Source organism: Gadus morhua, chromosome 2, assembly GCF_902167405.1.
Source record: "Gadus morhua chromosome 2, gadMor3.0, whole genome shotgun sequence".
In the NCBI taxonomy this organism is placed as follows: domain Eukaryota; kingdom Metazoa; phylum Chordata; class Actinopteri; order Gadiformes; family Gadidae; genus Gadus; species Gadus morhua.
In genome coordinates this window covers 1-19,318 of record NC_044049.1, presented here as the reverse complement: position 1 = coordinate 19,318, position 19,318 = coordinate 1, and the positions used below count along the sequence as shown (strand labels likewise).

At 52.5% G+C, this 19,318-nt stretch overlaps 3 protein-coding genes and 1 long non-coding RNA gene across 4 annotated transcripts; 3 read left to right on the top strand and 1 right to left on the bottom strand.

The window, feature by feature from the left end:
• The first annotated feature begins 191 nt into the window (after positions 1-191).
• Positions 192-8,095, top strand: smcr8a (Smith-Magenis syndrome chromosome region, candidate 8a). The gene is given in 4 exon segments (XM_030340352.1): positions 192-1,247; positions 1,371-1,716; positions 1,718-3,015; positions 4,674-8,095. Coding segments are annotated over 4 exon segments (2,700 nt in total). The 5' UTR covers positions 192-645; the 3' UTR covers positions 5,128-8,095.
• Positions 8,096-8,406: 311 nt separating this feature from the next.
• On the bottom strand, positions 8,407-10,486 carry bud31 (BUD31 homolog). Its single transcript, XM_030340371.1, has 4 exons — positions 10,220-10,486; positions 9,752-9,874; positions 9,449-9,615; positions 8,407-9,068 (listed from the first exon to the last, which is right to left on the bottom strand). The coding sequence occupies exons 1-4, from the start codon at positions 10,311-10,313 to the stop codon at positions 9,018-9,020; spliced, it is 435 nt and encodes a 144-aa protein (XP_030196231.1). The 5' UTR covers positions 10,314-10,486; the 3' UTR covers positions 8,407-9,017.
• Positions 10,487-12,895: 2,409 nt separating this feature from the next.
• On the top strand, positions 12,896-16,777 carry pdap1b (pdgfa associated protein 1b). Its single transcript, XM_030340363.1, has 6 exons — positions 12,896-13,044; positions 13,630-13,724; positions 14,534-14,635; positions 14,755-14,876; positions 15,624-15,810; positions 16,015-16,777. Exons 1-5 carry the CDS (start codon positions 13,032-13,034, stop codon positions 15,802-15,804), a joined length of 513 nt encoding a protein of 170 aa, XP_030196223.1. The 5' UTR covers positions 12,896-13,031; the 3' UTR covers positions 15,805-15,810; positions 16,015-16,777.
• A 268-nt stretch (positions 16,778-17,045) lies between these two features.
• On the top strand, positions 17,046-19,302 carry LOC115531252 (uncharacterized). Its single transcript, XR_003973857.1, has 3 exons — positions 17,046-17,553; positions 18,291-18,390; positions 19,188-19,302. It is a non-coding gene; the product is annotated as an uncharacterized LOC115531252 (long non-coding RNA).
• The last annotated feature ends 16 nt before the right edge of the window (positions 19,303-19,318 follow it).

Below are 19,318 nucleotides of genomic sequence, written 5' to 3'. Positions count from 1 at the left end.
CGTAAAACCAATGTCGCAAAGAGTCGAAAAATCAAATCGTGATTCATATTTAATTCATGGCCTATTGAAAATATAAATTATATATGTATTGACGAGATGTGCTTTATACAGTCAATAATGTAATGTAACCATATAAATACGTTAATTTATTTAATAAATATTTTGGACGGAAGTCTCACGTGACACGACCACGGCCAGCTGGGTAAACATGGCGTCCGGACGGGGGTCGCTTCGCGGCTCTGTGAAAAATGCTGTATTTTAATTTGAATGCGATACATGCTTTTTATAAAATGTATCCAGCAATGGTTCATGAAAATCAAGACGGATTATCCCATTGACGCCGCCGCTCTTCGGTTCCTCTAGACGGACGTAGCCTTCAGCCCACCGTGGAGATCACTGCAGGCTGATTGCTTTGATTTATGCCAGCTGACTGTATTAACTGTATTTCACCACCACCCCATGAATGTTGCCTTATAACATGTTAGCTTCGGCTGCTTGTTCTGCCTATTGCTGCTGAACCTCTCTAGCCGAACAGGATGTACAGAGCGGGATCATTCGACAGAACAGCGAATGGACTCTGATCTGACAGCTCCAGTCGTGCGGTACGTGCTGTGAGGTTCTGATGCTTTGCTTCCCCTCTTCATTATGATCGGCTCACCGGACGTGGTGGCTCTGACTAGAGAAGATGAGAATGGGGAAGCGAACGCCGACCCCCTGGCTCTGCCCGACGAGTTCTCCGTGCCTCTGTACCCCCACGCCAACTCCAACCCCTGGGCCAAGACCTCGTACGCTAAGTTCACCAAAGACTTCATCCTCATCTCGGAGTTCTCGGAGCAGGTCGGCCCGCAGCCTCTGCTCACCATCCCCGACGACCCCACGGTTTGTGGCACCTTCGACCTCAACTACTTCTCCCTGCGGATCATGTCGGTAGATTACCAGGCGTCGTTCGTGGGCCACCCGCCGGGGAGCGGCTACCCGCGACTCAGCTTCGTGGAGGACTCGCGGGTGGTGCTCGGGGACTCGAAGGAAGGGGCGTTCGCCTACGTCCACCACCTCACGCTGTATGACCTGGAGGCGCGGGGCTTCGTGCGGCCCTTCTGCATGGCCTACGTGTCCGCGGACGAGCGGAAGATCATGATGCAGTTCGAGGAGCTGAGCCAGCGCTTCTCGCAGGCGTCCGAGTGCCTGAAGACTGGCAACAGGAGAGCGTTCGCCAAGGAGCTGCAGAGGAAGCTGCAGGACCTGGAGTGAGTGTTCCTGTCCTGGGGGTGATGAGTCTGTGTGTGATGGATGATCTGGTTTGTTCTCTCAGCTCGTTGTGCATGGAGCTCATGTGCCCCTGATGACTGATGATGTGTCCCCCCCCCCAGGTACACCCGCTTGGTGCTGCGGAAGGAGGAGGGGCTCCAGAGGGAGGCGGCCCCCCCGGGGATCTACTCCTCCCAGGTGGTGGAGAAGGCCAACGAGCTGGCCAACGTGGAGAAGAGCATCTACGAGCACCGGGACCTGCTGCGGCAGATCAGCTCGTACCCGGGGCGCCCCCGCCGGGACCCCCAGGCCGCGCCCTGCCCCCGCTGCCTCACCGAGGGGACGCGGGGCTACGAGGACCTGCTGGAGAAGTACGCCACGCTGGACCACGCCCTGCGGCCCGACGGCCCGGGGGCCGCGGGGCGCAACGGGGAGGGGCCCGGCGAGGGGCCCGGGGAGGAGGGCGTGGGGCCGCCGGGCGTCCTACACCCCCCAGCTCATCAAGGCCAAGTCCCCCAAGTGCTTCGACAAGCGGCTGAAGACGCTGTCGGAGCTGAGCGAGAGCCGCTTCCACGCGGCGACGCTGGACCTGCTGCGCGGCACGGAGCGCCTCTTCAGCGGCGACCTCTGCTACCAGTACAGCCGGCGGCTGGACCGGGCGCTGCGCAGGAAGCAGCAGGCCACCAACTTCCTGTTTGAGGAGGACCCGGGGGAGGACGTGGGGGGCGACGGGGTGACGGCGAGGCCGGCCTGCGCTCTGAGCCACGCCGGCGACGGGCCCTGGCCCCCACGGCCCCCGCCCATCGTGCTGTGTCCTCTGGCGCTGGAGCTGGACGCCCTGCGGCCGCCGGGGCCCCTGGACCCGGCAGCGGGGGGGGGGCCCCTGCGGCCGGGGCGGAGCCGCCCGGAGTCGTCCCCCTCGGACCGGACCCCGGAGACCTCGGAGGACACCAAGTGCAGCTTCAGCAGCGAGCGCAGCGCCGAGGGCCCCGGGAGGCCCCCGGACCGGGACCGCAGCCCGGCCAGCGCCCGGTCCGACCCCGCCGACCCCGACCTGCTCTTTGACCCCGACCTGACCCCTGAGAGGCAGAGCACCAGCGAGGGCACGGAGACCACGGGTGGGGAGGACGAGGCGGAGAACGGGGGCGACCGGACCCCCGCGTCCCCGCAGGGGGCCCCCGCCCTGCAGACGGACCTCGAGGCGGCGCTGGGGCAGATGGACGCGGCGTGCTGCATGGCCCAGGATGCCTTCCTGTACGAGGGCTCCCTCGGGGACGCCGCGTCGGACGCCGGGCTGGACGGGCCGCCGGCCACCGTGGTCAGCCAGGAGCCCCAGGCCTCGCCCGCGCTGCAGGGGGCCTACGCTGTGGGCCCCCCCCAGGCGGAGCCCCCCGCCGTGGGGCTGGGGGGCGGGGCCGCGGACGACGGCTCGGACCGCACGGTCAGCGCCTCGGCGGGGTCGGACCGGGCGGGGTCGCCGCCGTGCTACGGGGGGGGCGTGACCCTGCGGCAGAGGAAGAGGGCGGGGCAGGGCGCGCTGCGCTTCGTGCGGCAGTACCCCTTCGCGCTGCAGGCGCTGTGGTGCCTGCTGAGCGGCCGCACCCTGGTGGTGCTGGGCTCCGACGAGGCCCGCGTGCGGCGGATGGTGTCCGCCCTGGCGCTGTTCGTGCCGGGCCCCGGGCCCCGCGGGGAGAGGGTCCAAGCCTGGCTGTCCTGCACCCCCAGCCTCGCCGACCTGCACCGCTGGAAGCTCATCGGGCTGCAGAGGTAAGACCCACGCCGCCCCCTAGGGGCCGAACGGGGCACGGGGATCAGGTCAACCCATCAGCTCCAGATCCAACCGCTTCACTCTAACGTCTGTCTGCAGTGCGTGTTCACTCAGGGAGCGCGGTCATTTTTATTTTACAGGTGTTTTCATAACGATATGACTCAGTCCTTCTGAGTCATAATGTACACAGTGACTCATAGGTGTGTGTGTGTGTGTGTGTGTGTGTGTGTGTGTGTGTGTGTGTGTGTGTGTGTGATCCTACTTAGCGAGATGCATTATGTTAAAATTCGCCCTTCACAGACTGTTGACCAATAAGGACCAATCGTATTGCCTGCAACAGCTGGCAATAAGAGCCCCCCCCCCCCCCCCCCCCCCCCCCCCCCCGCTGGGTCTACTCCCCCCCCCCCCCCCCCCGCTGGGGTCTACTCCCCCCCCCCCCCCCCCCCCCCCTTCCCCCCCCCCCCCCCCCCCCCCCCCCCCCCCCCCCCCCCCCCCCCCCCCCCCCCCCCCCCCCCCCCCCCCCTCCTGCTGGGTCTACTCCCCCCCTTCCCCCCCGTTGCACTGCCCTTTCCCTCCCGCCCGCCCGCGGAGTCAGAGAGAGGATCCGGTCTCAGTACCTCCTCATCACGACCTGGAGGAGGCAGCCATAACGTTACTCTACAGTGCAGTAGCTAACCATAACGTGTGACCATAACTTTCTCTATAGTGCAGTAGCTAACCATAATGTGTGACCCATAATGTTTCTCTATAGAGCAGTAGCTAACCATAATGTGTGACCCGTGTTTCGATACTTGGCCTTTCTCCAACACCGCGCTCTGAGGTCAGAGTTCATGAGCTTTGGTTCAGACGTTAGCGTTGAGCAATAGGTCTGATCTGTGTACGGCTGTAACACTGGCTCTCCTCTGGTCTCTCCTCTCCTCTCTCCTCTGGTCTCTCCTCTCTCCCCCGGTCTCTCCCCCGGTCTCTCCTCTGGTCTCTCCTCTGGTCTCTCCTCTGGTCCCTCCCCCGGTCTCTCCTCTGGTCTCTCCCCCGGTCTCTCCTCTGGTCTATCCTCCGGTCTCTCCTCTGGTCTATCCTCCGGTCTCTCCTCTGGTCTCTCCTCTGGTCTCTCCTCCGGTCTCTCCTCTGGTCTCTCCCCCGGTCTCTCCTCTGGTCTCTCCTCTCCTCTCTCCCCCGGTCTCTCCTCTCTCCTCTGGTCTCTCCCCCGGTCTCTCCTCTGGTCTCTCCCCGGTCTCTGGTCTCTCCCCCGGTCTCTCCGCTGGTCTCTGGTCTCCCCTCCGGTCTCCCCTCCGGTCTCTCCTCTGGTCTCTCCTCTGGTCTCTCCCCCGGTCTCTCCCCCGGTCTCTCCCCCGGTCTCTCCTCTGGTCTCTCACCCGGTCTCTCCGCTGGTCTCTGGTCTCTCCCCCGGCCTCCCCTCCGGTCTCTCCTCCGGTCTCTCCTCTGGTCTCTCCTCTGGTCTCTCCTCTGGTCTCTCCTCTGGTCTCTCCTCTGGTCTCTCCGCTGGTCTCTGGTCTCTCCCCCGCTCTCTCCGCTGGTCTCTGGTCTCTCCCCCGGCCTCCCCTCCGGTCTCTCCCCCGGTCTCTCCTCTGGTCTCTCCCCCGCTCTCTCCGCTGGTCTCTGGTCTCTCCCCCGGTCTCCCCTCCGGTCTCTCCCCCAGGCTGGCGTCGCCGCTGGGCTCCAGTGGGCTCCACTCCCTGACGCGCTACAGCCGCTACCTGTCGGTCCTGGACGCGGACCAGAAGACGCTGCGCTGCCCGCCGTACCGCGGCACGCTGCTGGCCAACATGGCGGACCACCGCACCTCGCTGCGCCGCGGCTCCACCTACTTCCTGCACGTGCAGAGCGCCCTGGGCGGCCTGGCCTCCAAGGCCTTCCTGCTGGCCTTCACCCACCACCTGCACCTGCCCGTGGGCCCCGGCGAGGGCCCCGAGGCGGTGGAGGCCCGGCGCCGCGGCTTCCTGCAGGAGCAGCTGGGCCTGGGGCCCCAGGACGGCCAGGTGCTGCTCTACCTCAGCGGGCTCGTCACGCAGCACTACCTGGGCCCCCCCCCCGACGCCGCCCCCCCCGCCTTCTCCTTCGGCTACACCGCCAGCCTTTTGTACAAGATCTGATCCCCGGGGGCGGGGCCACGCCCTCACAGGCCACGCCCTCGCAGGCTACGCCCTCACAGGCCACGCCCTCACAGGCCACGACTATCCATAGGCTTTTAATGGACATGAGGGATTTTTTTATAGCAAGACTTTTTTGTTTTTTTTACTTGGGTTTTAGTCACTTGCTTTCAGGTTCCACTTGATACGAGCCGATATGTTATCTAATCCACTGCTATTCGCCCTTTGCTCTCTCTCTCTCTCTACCTCTCTCTCTCTCTCTGTCTCCCTCTCTCTGGTCTTTCTACTTTTTCCACTCTTGGAGTGAAAGGGCATGGACACACAACACGAGACTGTGTGTGTGTGTGTGTGTGTGTGTGTGTGTGTGTGTGTGTGTGTGTGTGTGTGTGTGTGTGTGTGTGTGTGTGTGTGTGTGTGTGTGTGTGTGTGTGTGTGTGTGTGTGTGTGTCGCCCCACTTTGTTTGAATTCAATTGTGTTGTGATTGAGCCTCATGGCTCTCATGCAGTCATTGGACTACTGGCCATTTCTGAAGTCGAATGCAATCATTCAAAACAGTTTAATCAATACAGAGTGGGGAGAGCAGAGATTGCTGATTGCAGCTTTAAAGCGATGTGATCACTGTTTCCGACCCCATAAGATCCCTTTCTGCTGAATGATTGTTTGAATGGAGCCACGGTCTCTGAATAGAGTGAGCTCGCCTTGTTACACTGTGTCTCGTTGGGGCTCGAGGACCCGTGGAAAGGAACGTTTAAAGCCTTGGAAACTCAACTCTTCTTCATGTGTTTTTAAGCTTTTCATATTTGTGGTTTCCTGTTCATCCATTTTACATCACACTTTTTTTATCCAAGCGCAACACACACGCACGTGCACACAAACATATCTACACACATGCACGCACACACAAACACGAACATACACCCACGCACGTGCACACACAAACATATATATACACACACAAGCTGATACGTGCACACAAGAAACCTGTAAACACACTTGCACACACAAACATATACAAACAAGCACACATGCGCACACACAAACATATATACACATGTACGCACGCACACACATAATACACACATGCACGAGCAGTGTAAGACAACTGCTAGTTTTGTTGTGGAGGTTGTAGTTGTGGGTTTTGTGATGAGTGTGACCTGTTTGTTGTGATGCTGAACCGCTGCCCATGGTTCCTTGGTGAAGATGCATGAGGAGTTGTGTGTTTGTGTGTTTGTGTTTGTGTGTATGTGTGTATGTGGTGCTTTGTGTGGATTGGTCCCTGTCTAATGTAAATGTGATATTGCATGCTCAGAGGAAGCCCTGTTGTCACGTGCACACGCACACGACGCCGGGTAGCTGTCGGAATATTCCCACCCGCCGAGCGTCGTCACGGTTACCCCATACCCACGCAGCCTATCGTATGGCAGCAGAGGAGGTGCTGTGCCTGGACGCTCGGTGGTCCCGGACGCTCGGTGGTCCCGGACGCTCGGTGGTCCCGGACCCTCGGTGGTCCCGGACCCTCGGTGGTCCCGGACCCTCGGTGGTCCCGGACCCTCGGTGGTCCCGGACCGTTGTGTGTGAGCGTCGTGGAGACAGCATGAGACCGTCTTGTTCCGCAGGGGGAATGCAGTCAATGTGAAACCATATTCTTCTGTTGTGATGCTTCCATTTAGGCTGACGGGACAATAGAGGAGGTGAGAGAGTACAACTCCTGTAGTTGTTATTTGATAATACAAAGATAATGATGCCTGTGGGCCGTGTCTGTACAGATACAGTTGTGTCTACACATCCACCTACATTTTTGGAAGGCCAACCTTTTCACAATCATTCCAACATGGTCAAGCTGGGACCTTTAGAGGCCTTTTCTTTTACTGTTGTTTTTTATTTTTTATTTTAACATTCAATAACAAATGATGCACTGTTTTTTTTTTTGTCAGTGAATCTTTTTTTGGGTTGGGCTGACACCCTGCGTTTGAATCGATGTCGGACTTTGGTTTCAGTAAGAACACTATTTTAATTCTTATCTGGTGTATTGTCTCCTTTTCCCTGGAGCTGAGAGATCAAGATCATTCCTTCTTGCTACTGACCAACCAGATACTTAATTTAGAGAGGTTTGTCACCTTCCCAAAGTACTTTTTAAATGTTTTCACAGTGCCATGACCCTCCTTCACATTCCTGTTCAAGTCCTTCCTATTTCATCAACATTGTTGGAATGCACCTTAACTCAAGCTTTAACTTTATTTTTGCCGCACTGTATATCTTAAAGGGCTCACAGACTAAAGATGGCTCTAAGGACCTCACTGGGTTCTTATTGTGGAATCAACCTACCACCACGATACAGAACACAACACATGGGCTTACGTCTGTCTTACCGCTGTGTTACGCAGTAATGAAACATGCCTGCACTTATGTTAACAGACAAGTATTTTGTCCAATTACATTCCTCTGTTGAAGAAAAGCTTTGAGAGAAGCTTTGTCCCGCCCCCACCTGCTTTATGCAGACACCTACAGAACGCCATCTGAACGCCGTTGGATTGGTCCTTCATGCTTTCCTATTTCGTTTTTTACGTGGGGGGATGTTCCAAAGTCAACTGTGTTGTCCCCTGGGTCGTCTCTAACCCTAATATGTAGAATGTAATCTGAATAAGCCATACCACTTTGTGCTCAATGTTGACACTCATTAGTCAGCATTTATTTGACTTTTTTTTTGTATTACACATGTAAAACCTTTTCATTTAGATGAAGGCCCTCTTTGGTTTCGACCAATATTGTTTTCTTGAAGAAATTCTGTATATTTATGGACGCAGTCTAGTAGTATTGATATTCGTTTGTCACATTAAATTATTTATAGCCATGGTTTGAAGTCCTGTCAGCACCTGTTAAATTAGCATATCTGTTCAGTCGGCAGCTGATGGATCTCATTGATGCCAAGACCAACTTCAGATCCTATTAAAGATCACCTGCTCTGCTGTACCTGTCTCTGGTCTCCTTCAGTGATCAATGTCCCTCAAACTGACTTTGCCTAAGGGCGCTAACTGAATACTTTATTCAGTTAGTTCTCAGGACCCGACGCTTAGGAGCCCGTTTGCTCATTCCAGCAAAGTTTGTTTTTATCTAGATATTAAATTCAGTGTGGATATGAAACGGAACTCTTGTGATTGGTAAAGATTGTAAACGGATCCAGAAATGAATATGAAATATTTAATCTACCATTGCCAAAGGCAACTACTCAATACAAAATGAGCACTGGTAACACACACACACACACCCAACTGTGTCAAAACTGGAAAGTAAGCATTTTTTTTATTTAAAATTGTTACAAGGATAACGAAAAAAAGAAACAGGCAACCACAAAACAAACTAACCCCCCACCCCCCCTCAAATTAAACATAATAAAATGCCCTGATGACGTCACAGTGTTTCCTGACTGGAATGACGAGTCTGGTCCAAAAGCAACTTAATCCATCTGGACAGAATCCCCCATCGACGGTTTTAAATTTGAAAGCTGCTGCCGCCGTCAGAAGAAACAGAAGCAGCAACTCAGAGATCCCCGCGCTAACCCGACTCTGAATCAACACGCGGCAAGATGCAAGATGGTGGCGTCCGGGTTTCTACCGGAACGCCAACCGGGTTCCACCCTGTTGGCGATGGGCTTCAGATTCATGGGCTCAGCCTCGTGTCTGAATCAGTCTAACTGGAGGTCATTATGGGATGGTTGGGGTTAATGGCGGGGGGGGGGGGGGGGTCTAGGGGGTTTCTGCACCAGGCCACTTTCCACCAATGCCAGCTCGCTCCAGCGTTGTAAGAGCACACAGGAGGGGGGCGGGGGCGGGGGGGGGGGCCCTGATGTCCCATCGATGAAAAAACAAAAAGGAGGAACCAGAAGGCGGCGGGCTCAACCGGAGCAGCCTCTGCATCCGCAGTGAGTGCACTCGATGATCCTCCCCTGGGGAGACAGACGGTCAGGGGGTCAGACAGACCGTCAGGGGGTCAGACAGACCGTCAGACAGACACCGTCAGGGGGTCAGACAGACCGTCAGGGGGTTAGAGCAGACCGTCAGTACCTTTAGATTCCCTCTACAATCGCTCCTAAACGCTCTTAACTTTTCACAGCACACATTTTTCTGATCGAGTTTCTTAAAAGACAAAGTGCAACTATCCAACAACCGTTTTTCTGTAACCATGGTGCGTTCCTATAATAGTATCTATGTCTAATAGTATGAATAGTATCTAATGTCAATATAATTGAAGACCAATTGCCATATGATGGCGATAGCACTTCCTGCAGTATAAGCCTATTCTGACAAGAGCGACCATAAGACTTACCACTTCCAGCTTGCTCTTGGGGACTCTGCAGATGCAGTTGGTTCCAAAGTTTGTGTCCCTGGTCTGGATGCAGCGCAGGCAGCACAGGTTCTCGTAGCCCTGTTTCTTCCACTTGGCGATCAGATTCTTGTCTGCATAGCCCTCCTTTATGCAGTACTCATACAGCTCTAGAGGAACAGGGGAAAGGCGCGTTACTACATAATGCATGATGCGATTAAAAGTCGGGATTTTAAAGAATGACTAAACAATTGCCTGGTACTTCATCTTGGTGTGTGTTTGGAGGGTTGCGTTAATGAGCCTCACCCCGGCTGATGGCCTTCCGCTTGTAGAAGAGGTCGAAGATGTATCGGCTCCGCTGGTGATGCAGCCGGAAGATCGGCCACAGCGACTCCACCTTCCGCTTGCCCTCGTGCGGCTCCGTCTCAGCTGCGGCACAAAACAAAAACACTGAGCCCCCGATCTGCCACCGCACCGTCCAAAGGGACTTCTGTGCAAATGTAGTGGACTTCTTCCATGTAAACGTTGTTTAAATGATCGTGTTTACGGCTGTAGTCATGAGAGCAGCAGCCGCTACAGCACAATGGAACAGTTCAAATAAAGATGAACGACTTGTAAATGTGTTGGGGACAGACGAGGACCGAGTGGGATCTCTGGTAGGCATGAGGTGACCAGTGTGTCTCGGAGTGAATCTCTGATCAACATTAACTCCGTGATGCTGAAGGCCTCACCGCGGTCCGCCACCACTAGTGATGAACAACGAGCCGTTCTTACCTTCTCTCATCTTCTGGTCCAACTCGTCCAAGGTCGGCTCGATGAGCTCCCAGCCGTCCGGCGGCGGCTTCCTGCTTCTCTTTACTTTGGGCATGGCTCTAAAAGGTTAAAAGGAATATTTCAAGAAATGTTGGAGTCTTCTCGTCCCCTTTGTAGAACTGCGGCGGCCCTGCAATAAAACGTCACTCGGGGTCCTTCCTGGGCATAGTCGCTTGTTCTTCTTCTTCTTTTAATTTCCGGCAATCTGTATGCCTTTGCGGCACATTGCTGCCACCCACAGGACAAAAAATAAATAACCGCACAAACAAACAAAGAAAATAAATAAATATATATATATATTTCAAATAGATTATTCCTATGTCCATAGGAATAATCCAGTGGCCGTTATGAAATCCAGGACCGTTTTTATAGTCCCAGGCTGATTCTCAATGGGATTTAGAAGGCTCTTTAGTGTAACCAGTGTGGTGCCCAGGCTTTCCAATGCCGCATACAAATGTTCCCTCTGTCGGGTGAGTCCAGTACATTCCATCAGGATATGTTTTACTGTTTGCTTTTTATTTACACACTCCGCATAGTCCATTTTCATGTTTCCCAAGTTTTTGTAAGTCCCATGCGAGTCCGCAATGCCCCAGCCTCAGTCTGGTCATCATGACTGTATGCCTCCTTTCCTTTCCCAAAAGACACTGGCTCTGTGTGACTCTATTCTCCCAGCTGTAGTAATGCCTCCTTATCCCACTCCTCCTGCCACACAGCCATGAGGTTCTTTATGATGATTGAGATTGACCTACACTCAGTTAACCCCAGCCTCACTTTAACATCCACAGCTTCCCTTCTTAAAGCCCTTTTTGCTGCCCCATCAGCTAGTTCATTCCCCTCTATCCCCACATGAACCCCACTGACTCTCCCGCCTGCTCAATCCTGTACATCAGGGTAAGAAGCTCCACCATGAGGTCCAACCTGGCTCCAAGCCCTCCCTCCCTCAATGTGATCAGCACTGAAGCAGAGTCAGAGCATATCACAACTGGCCCTGGCCTCACCTCCTCCACCCACTGCATAGCCCAGATTATTGCAAGCAGCTCTGTGGTGTAAACTGAAACCCCCTCAGACAGTCGCCTATATTTGACAACATCCAAATCTGGGATGCAAAAAGCAAACCTAGACTTCCCAGTCCTTGGGTCTTGAGCCCCATCAGTGTATATTTGTATGTACTGTCCCCATTTGTTATTTAGCCTTTCCTTTACAATGCCCCCAAATGTTGCAGTTCTCTCATGAGCTAACACACTTATATCTATCTCTGGCACTGGTAGAATCCATGGTGGTATAGTTGGCCAGTGCCCTACAGGGGCCACCCCCTCCTCCCCAAACCCCATCCTCCCCATTTCCTTATTGACTTTCAAAATGAAACATTCACTTTCGCTCTTGCTCCTCCCCACTCCCATGCACCTTCCAAAGCCAGCTCCCCCACATTCTCCCCTTAATTTACAGATATACTGCATTGCCAGCTTAGACCTTCTGATACCCAATTGGGTCTCCCCCATTTCCACAAGTAAGGCTGCGATTGGGGTGAAAGGGAAGGCCCCACAGACAACTCTCAGGGCCTTTGCCTGCACTACTTAATCTCTTGAGAATTGTTTTTGCTGCCGTCCCGTAACACAAACACCCATAATCCATCCTCGATCTGACCATTGCCCTGTAACTCATCATCGGTGTATCCTGGCCAGCACCCCACAAACCTCCCGATAGGGACTGCATGACATTTATAACTTTACCACACTTGCTCACGATACTGTCTACATGGTTTTTAATTAAAAAAAATGTCCCATGCAAGTTTTTATTTTTTCACTCTGTTTGCTTATTGCCAAATACAACATATTTATTTTTTTCCGTTGAAATCTTAAATCCCCACCTGCTTCCCCATTCCATTATTTTATTTAATGACTCTTGGATTTTCTCTGTTATGTGTTTGATGTTTTCCCAAACCTAGAAAGTATTGGAAAATGATCACTACCCATTGAGTACCTGTCCATATTGTCTCATTCTCCTACCCTTGCGTATTCACTGGATGCTAATGCTAAATCTATGCATGAAACTGCCCCCGTCTTAATTTCAAACCTAGTTGGCCTGCCATCATTCATACATACTAAACCATATTTGTCCATAAAATCCTCCATTGTGCTCCCATTCGTATCTTTCATCCTGCTTCCCCACAAAGGGTTATGTGCATTAAAGTCACCAAGCCAAATAACCAAAAAGCCAAAACCGGTGCCCCTATCTTTTCCATAATCTCCTCCAAATCTATTAGGCATGGTCGCTTGAAATGTGCATCATCATCTTTATAAGCAACATGCATTGATGTAAATTGTGTCGTAGAAATCATAGATAATCACCTGAATATAAGTTATTTCACACTGTGTCACTATGACTGTATAAATATCGTTATTATGTTATCAGATCAAAACTGTTGTCTTTCTCGTGTGCTTTGCGTGTTGCATCAGGTTAGTAGTCGATACAACTGCCTGTTGAGAAATAACAAAGTCTATCGCTCTGGAATTTGGAATTCAAAACATTTATGATATTTCCAATCATTTTATTGACATACATGCTTTCATTGATTTAAAAAGAGTACATTTGTCCTTATGAAAGTACCCCCGTGTTCAGTACATCAAACTTTTCTACAAGGCGTATCATTGGCCCACCCAGACCGTACGTGAGCAGACCTCAGTGTTTTTAGCAGCTGTCAGTCGGGCTGACTCTTCACATTACAGCTTTCTCTTCATATTCACTCAAACAGGTTCAGACGTTACTGAGCAGGATGCCGAAAGGAGGTAAGACTGACCCTATAAAATACAATCCACCGTGGATCTGATCTTCTAGTTAAGAGAAGAAGGTTTTATGATGCTAACGTGAGACCCAGAGTCTGTCATGCTGGCGGTCTGTCAGGCTTCACGTGGCTTCATGTGTAATAATTAGTAACAGTATTAACAGTAGCAGTAACAGTTTTAACAGTATCAGTAGTAATAGTAGTAACAGTTACAGTAGTAACAGTAGTATCAGTTTTAACAGTAGTAATAGTAGTAACAGTTACAGCAGTAACAGTAGTATCAGTTTTAACAGTAGTAATAGTAGTAGCAGTTACAGTAGTAACACTACTGTAGTAACAGCACTAACACTAACAGTAATATAACTAAAAGTAACAGTACCAGTAACAGTTTAGTTCACCATAATGTGGGTTTGTGAGCACATATATTGTCACGTGCCAGGTCTCCATGGTGATATGACTGATGTCTGTGGTTATAGATCATATATTAGTGTGTATTTATATATAATATGTACTTATATATAATTTGTATTTTTGTATAATATGTATTTGTAAATAATAAGTATTTATATCCCTTTATCCCCCGACTAAGGGGCCAAGAAGGGCGGCCATAAGGGACGCATGCGGACATACACCAGCCCTGAGGAGATCGACGCCCAGATGAAAGAGGAGAAGGAGAGGAAGGAGGTAGGAGAGGAGGCGAGGAGAGGAGGAGAGGAGGGGAGGGGAAGAGAGGAGGGGAGGGGAGGTAGGAGGCGAGGAGAGGAGGGGAAGAGAGGAGGGGAGGGGAGGTAGGAGGAGAGGAAGGAGGTAGGAGGTAGGAGGAGGTAGGGGGAGAGGTGGAGAGGAGAGGAGGAGAGGAGGCGAGGAGAGGAGGAGGGGAGGGGAAGAGGGGAGGGGAGGGGAGGTAGGAGGAGGGGAGGAGAGGAGGGGAGGGGAGGTAGGAGGGGAGGAGAGGAGAGAAGAGGAGAGGAGGTAGGAGGAGAGGAAGGAGGTAGGAGGTAGGAGGAGGTAGGGGGAGAGGTGGAGAGGAGGAGGGGAGGTAGGAGGAGAGGAGAGGAGGTAGGAGGAGAGGAGAGGAGAGGAGGAGAGGGGGGGAGGTAGGAGGGGAGGTAGGAGGAGAGGAGGGGAGGAGAGGAGAGAAGAGGAGAGGAGGTAGGAGGAGAGGAAGGAGGTAGGAGGTAGGAGGAGGTAGGGGGAGAGGTGGAGAGGAGGAGGGGAGGTAGGAGGAGAGGAGAGGAGGTAGGAGGAGAGGAGAGGAGGAGAGGGGGGGAGGTAGGAGGAGAGGAGGGGAGGTAGGAGGAGAGGAGAGGAGGAGAGGAGGGGAGGTAGGAGGTCTGTGTGTGGGTCATGTGACCGGCTGGTTAACGCCGTCTCTGTGTGTGGGTCAGGTGACTGACTGTCTCTCTGGGTCAGGTGACTGAACGTCTCTCTGGGTCATGTGACTGACCGTCTCCGGGTCATGTGACCGTCTGGTTCCTCCCTAACCCTCACAGACGGAGACGGAGAGCGGGGGGGCGGGCGCTCAGCCCGACGGCGTGGAGGAGCAGCTCCCGGGCTCCGGGTCCGAGGACAGCGACGATGACGAAGGCTCCCAGGTACCCCCGCTCTTCCTCCCTGTTCTTCAGGCCGGTGCTCGTGGTGACGCGTCGAGGTCTGGACCCGCGCTGACCCCCGGCGTATCAGCCCCTCTGATGAACACATGCTCTGTTTGCAGAAGAAGAGAGGCGGCGTGGAGGGGATGATCGAGATCGAGAACCCCAACAGGATCGTCCAGAAGTCCAAGAAGGTGACGCAGATAGAGATGGACGAGCCCAAGACCCTATCCAGGAGAGAGAGGTAACACACACACACCCACACACACACACCCACACACACACACACACACACACACACACACGCACACGCACACGCACACACTGCAGATGCTCCATGCGTCTGTGTTTGGCAGAGTTAAGCCCACAGTCTTATCTAATCTGTGGTACTTATTCCTTGTTTTTCTTGTACTGGTTGTTAGGTTAGGTCATAAATGTTGTCTCTAGTGGTCAGAGGCCGTTCACTAAAGGAAATGGGCCAAAGGAATCCATATTTAAACCGTCTTTAGAAGCCTCTGGTTCTCTCTAACGCGTGGTGGCTGAGCGGTCCGGTGTGGGCGGTCCAGTCAGGTCCGGGCAGTCAGGTTTGGGTGTTCCGGTCCGGTCTTGGTGTTCCGGTCCGGGCAGTCCGGGCCGGTCCAGTCCGGTCCGGTCTTGGTGTTCCGGTCCGGGCGGTCCGGGCCGGTCCGGTCCGGTCCGGTCTTGGTGTTCCGGTCCGGGCAGTCCGGGCCGGTCTGTTCCGGTCCGGGCAGTCCGGGCCGGTCTGGTCCGGTCCGGTCTTGGTGTTCCGGTCCGGGCAGGGCCGGTCCGGTCCGGTCTTGGTGTTCCGGTCCGGGCAGTCCGGGCCGGTCTGGTCCGGTCCGGTCTTGGTGTTCCGGTCCGGGCAGGGCCGGTCCGGTCCGGTCTTGGTGTTCCAGTCCGGGCGGTCCAGTCCGGGCGGTCCGTCTCTCTGGACGGGGACCAACACGCCTCCTCTCATGTCCTCCGTCAGGGAGGAGCTGGAGAAGCAGAAGGCCAAGGAGCGCTACATGAAGATGCACCTGGCGGGGAAGACGGACCAGGCCAAGGCGGACCTGGCCCGGCTCGCCATCGTCAGGAAGCAGCGGGAGGACGCCGCCAAGAAGAAGGAGGAGGAGAAGAAGAGGGCGGCGGCTGGGAAGGCTGCCAAGTGATCCACGGTACCTTCTGCTGCTCCGTGGACCAATCAGATCAGGGCTCAGCTCATGGCGGGCATATTGAGATAGATGTTGGTATTCAACTTACTGTGTGTGTGTGTGTGTGTGTGTGTGTGTGTGTGTGTGTGTGTGTGTGTGTGTGTGTGTGTGTGTGTGTGTGTGTGTGTGTGTGTGTGTGTGTGTGTGTGTGTGTGTGTGTGTGTCCAGGCAGCAGGACACTCCGTGGCGGCAGCAGCCTAGAGAGACCCCCCCTCTCTGAAGGACCCCGGTGTCCTGACCAGCGCACGATGGACTGGTACCTCCTCTGAAGAGAACCTCCAAAGCATTTTACTGTAACATAAGAACATTCAGAGGCCCGTTGAACAGGGGCTTTGATATATTTTTTTGGAATGGAATATTTGCTTCGTTGCTCCTCCCAAGAAGAACAGCCGGGATTGGAGACACCTTACCCCTATCCTGGGAACGACCCCCCAAGCCTGGGAACGACCCCCCAAGCCTGGGAACGAACCCCCAAGCCTGGGAACGAACCCCCAAGCCTGGGAACGAACCCCCAAGCCTGGGAACGAACCCCCAAGCCTGGGAACGAACCCCCAAGCCTGGGAACGAACCCCCAAGCCTGGGAACGAACCCCCAAGCCTGGGAAGGAACCCCCAAGCCTGGGAACGAACCCCCAAGCCTGGGAAGGAACCCCCAAGCCTGGGAACGAACCCCCAAGCCTGGGAAGGAACCCCCAAGCCTGGGAAGGAACCCCCAAGCCCGGGAAGGAACCCCCAAGCCTGGGAACGAACCCCCAAGCCCGGGAAGGACCCCATGCCCACCGTGGTGGTAACACACTGATCTCCTCACCATGCTGCAAGCCAGGTTTCTCAGTGAACTTTGGTTTATTTTTTCATTTGGATTTTGCATTGTATATAACTCAACTAAATGAATATTTCAGATGAATATATAAACAGTAAAAATATGAATATTGTCTGTTCTCTTGTCCTTTTTCTTGGGTACTCTTCAGCATGGACTCCTCATGTTAATACTGCAGCCATTTGAATCTACAACAATGCTGGTTCAAGATTTCATCTGAAAAAAACATACAATTTACATTGGTTGTGTATTAATAAACACATCATAATGCAAAAAGCTTCATATTATCTTAAGCCCTGGTAACATTTATAGGTTGTGTTGTAGTGAGGTAAAAGGAGAAACAGTAGTCCAGGATGACTGGTGATGAATACATGACTGGTGATGAATACATGACGACTGGTGATGAATACATGACGACCACAGCCTCTGCCGTGAGGACACACAACAGGTTTAGGCCGTTTGTCAATGTTGGTCATTGACAAATATCTTTGATCTGGACAATCAGCTTTGTTCACTCTTTGTCCAACATTTGAAAACCCACAATTCAGAACGCTCTGTTTTGTATGCTATCGAGGTTCTGCGTTCTTTCACCTGACATGCGGACATTCACCCTTAACCAAAAGTACAACGGGCAAATATAGGTAGCTATAATTCCTAATAATATCAACATAGTAGACCTTAACCCGGGTAGGTGACCCAAGGGGACCGCGTCACACACACGAGGACCCCGCGTTCCGCCTCCTGCAGGTTGATTGGTGGAGGTTGGGTGGAGGTTTGTTGGTTGGGTGGAAGTTTGGCGGACTTCGACCACACCACAGAGGAAACACGTTCTTGCAGGTTTGCAGTGTAATTGCAGCGGCCCGTGAATTAAACCCGTGAGTTACACATTTTGTATGTATTTCTATGGTACTTTTGCATCGATATGAATTATACTTGACAATACACCAATATACAGTAGTAACGATACCGTTATCTTTTTGTGAACGTTGTACTCATTCTTACTATATCGTTTTAATGCGCCTTTTTTGCTAATTTTTTGCGTAACGATTTGATTGCATTCCGTTATGCCCGTGATTACAGTAAAGACACGAGCTTTAACGAGTTCGCTGTGAGGTTAAAATTCGCCTATCGGTTTTAAAAAGTCCAAACCTGTGGTCGACTTACTTGCTGTGGTTTCGTGCACAGCAATGTTTTTGCGATCAGCAGTTTATCATCTACCGAACCAGATAATATAAGTCATGCGTTGGCTGAATGCAATCTTAGTCCAGCAGTGAACGCAGCCGACAGCTGCAGAATACCCTGGACCACAGTTGTTGACCTACTTCGATCCCGCCTCGTTTCCACGATGATCACATAACACATTGGTTTTATACCTGCTGTTGTAAACTGCGATACACTTCAAAAGATATATATTTGCAGCCGCTGGCTTGAGTAGGCATGTCTTATCAGAAGAATCGACATTGTGGTTTAAAGTTTAACAAACAGGACCCACACTATACTGGGTGTACTGCAGTTATCCTTTGTTGTTGTTTTTATGGATTTAGGGCATTTTACCGTTGACTATATATTCGATTGTTTTATTATGGTTTCAACCCTAACCTGAATTCACCCTTGGATTCATTCATCAGATTCATCACCATGTCTAAAAACGGCCAGACAATCAGCAGAGAGACGTGGGACTCCCACAACGCCATGATGCTGGAGCCTCTGGCCACCAACGACTCTGAGGTGAGAATGCACTTATGTCACAGTCGCCCTGGTGGGAACGTTGAGGTGTTAGTTGATTGTGTTGGTAGAATCGTTTCAGGTCATTGTTTAGAAATGAACCTGCAATGTTTTGTCTTCATGGAAAGACATTGATGTGTTTGAAACAGCCAGAGTTCGTAACACACATCAGACAAAGTTTTCGATAGATTACGTTGATTTTTGGATTAAACAGAACTCGAACTCTCTTGCGTCCTCACAGCCGGGCAGTCTCCTCAACAAAAGAATCCCATGATGCATTTTGATGTGCACGCCCTTTTGCAAAGTTATGCAAATTCCGTTGAGACCTTGTTTTCAATGTGATTATTAAATAAAGATATGTTTAATCTGTGTTTTGGTCATGAAGAATGCTTTAGTAGTTATGTTTTCAGATCTAACAGTGACCCTATGTAATCCCTTCGGGTGCATTTCTTAGAAAAGATTGAAGTGTAAGACTTTAGTTTGTTTAGACTGTTGAGTTGGGGTTAAATGCTTCACAAGGACTGTAGTTTAAACGGTTTCATCATCAGCTGCTGAGACCTGACTATTAGATGTAACGAAAACAAACACGAAAACAGGTCCAACAACATTGGACCTGTGAACACCAGCGCTGGGAGGAGTCGCCGGCCACATGAAACTCATCTGAACTACCGGAACTAACCTGGAAGGGCTTTAGGTAGAATGGGACATATCTATTGGATTTATTAATGTGTGTGTGTGTGTGTGCGTGTGTGTGTGTGTGTGTGTGTATGTGTGTGTGTGTGTGTGTGTGTGTGTGTCAGGTGTTCTCCATCATCAAGCAGGAGAAGCACCGGCAGACGTACGGTCTGGAGCTGATCGCTTCGGAGAACTTCGCCAGCCGAGCGGTTCTGGAGGCGCTGGGCTCCTGCATGAACAACAAGTACTCTGAGGG

Bases quoted from the DNA above. Each gene is read 5' to 3' on its own strand.
- bud31 (XM_030340371.1), bottom strand. From the start codon at position 10,313: ATGCCCAAAGTAAAGAGAAGCAGGAAGCCGCCGCCGGACGGCTGGGAG. The intron at 9,875-10,219 runs GTAAGAACGGCT...TTTGTGCCGCAG, and splicing joins GGACCAGAAGATGAGAGAAG to CTGAGACGGAGCCGCACGAG. The intron at 9,069-9,448 runs GTAAGTCTTATG...CTGTCTCCCCAG, and splicing joins CCAAGAGCAAGCTGGAAGTG to GGGAGGATCATCGAGTGCAC.
- pdap1b (XM_030340363.1), top strand. The intron at 13,725-14,533 runs GTAGGAGAGGAG...TAACCCTCACAG, and splicing joins AGGAGAAGGAGAGGAAGGAG to ACGGAGACGGAGAGCGGGGG. The intron at 14,877-15,623 runs GTAACACACACA...GTCCTCCGTCAG, and splicing joins ACCCTATCCAGGAGAGAGAG to GGAGGAGCTGGAGAAGCAGA.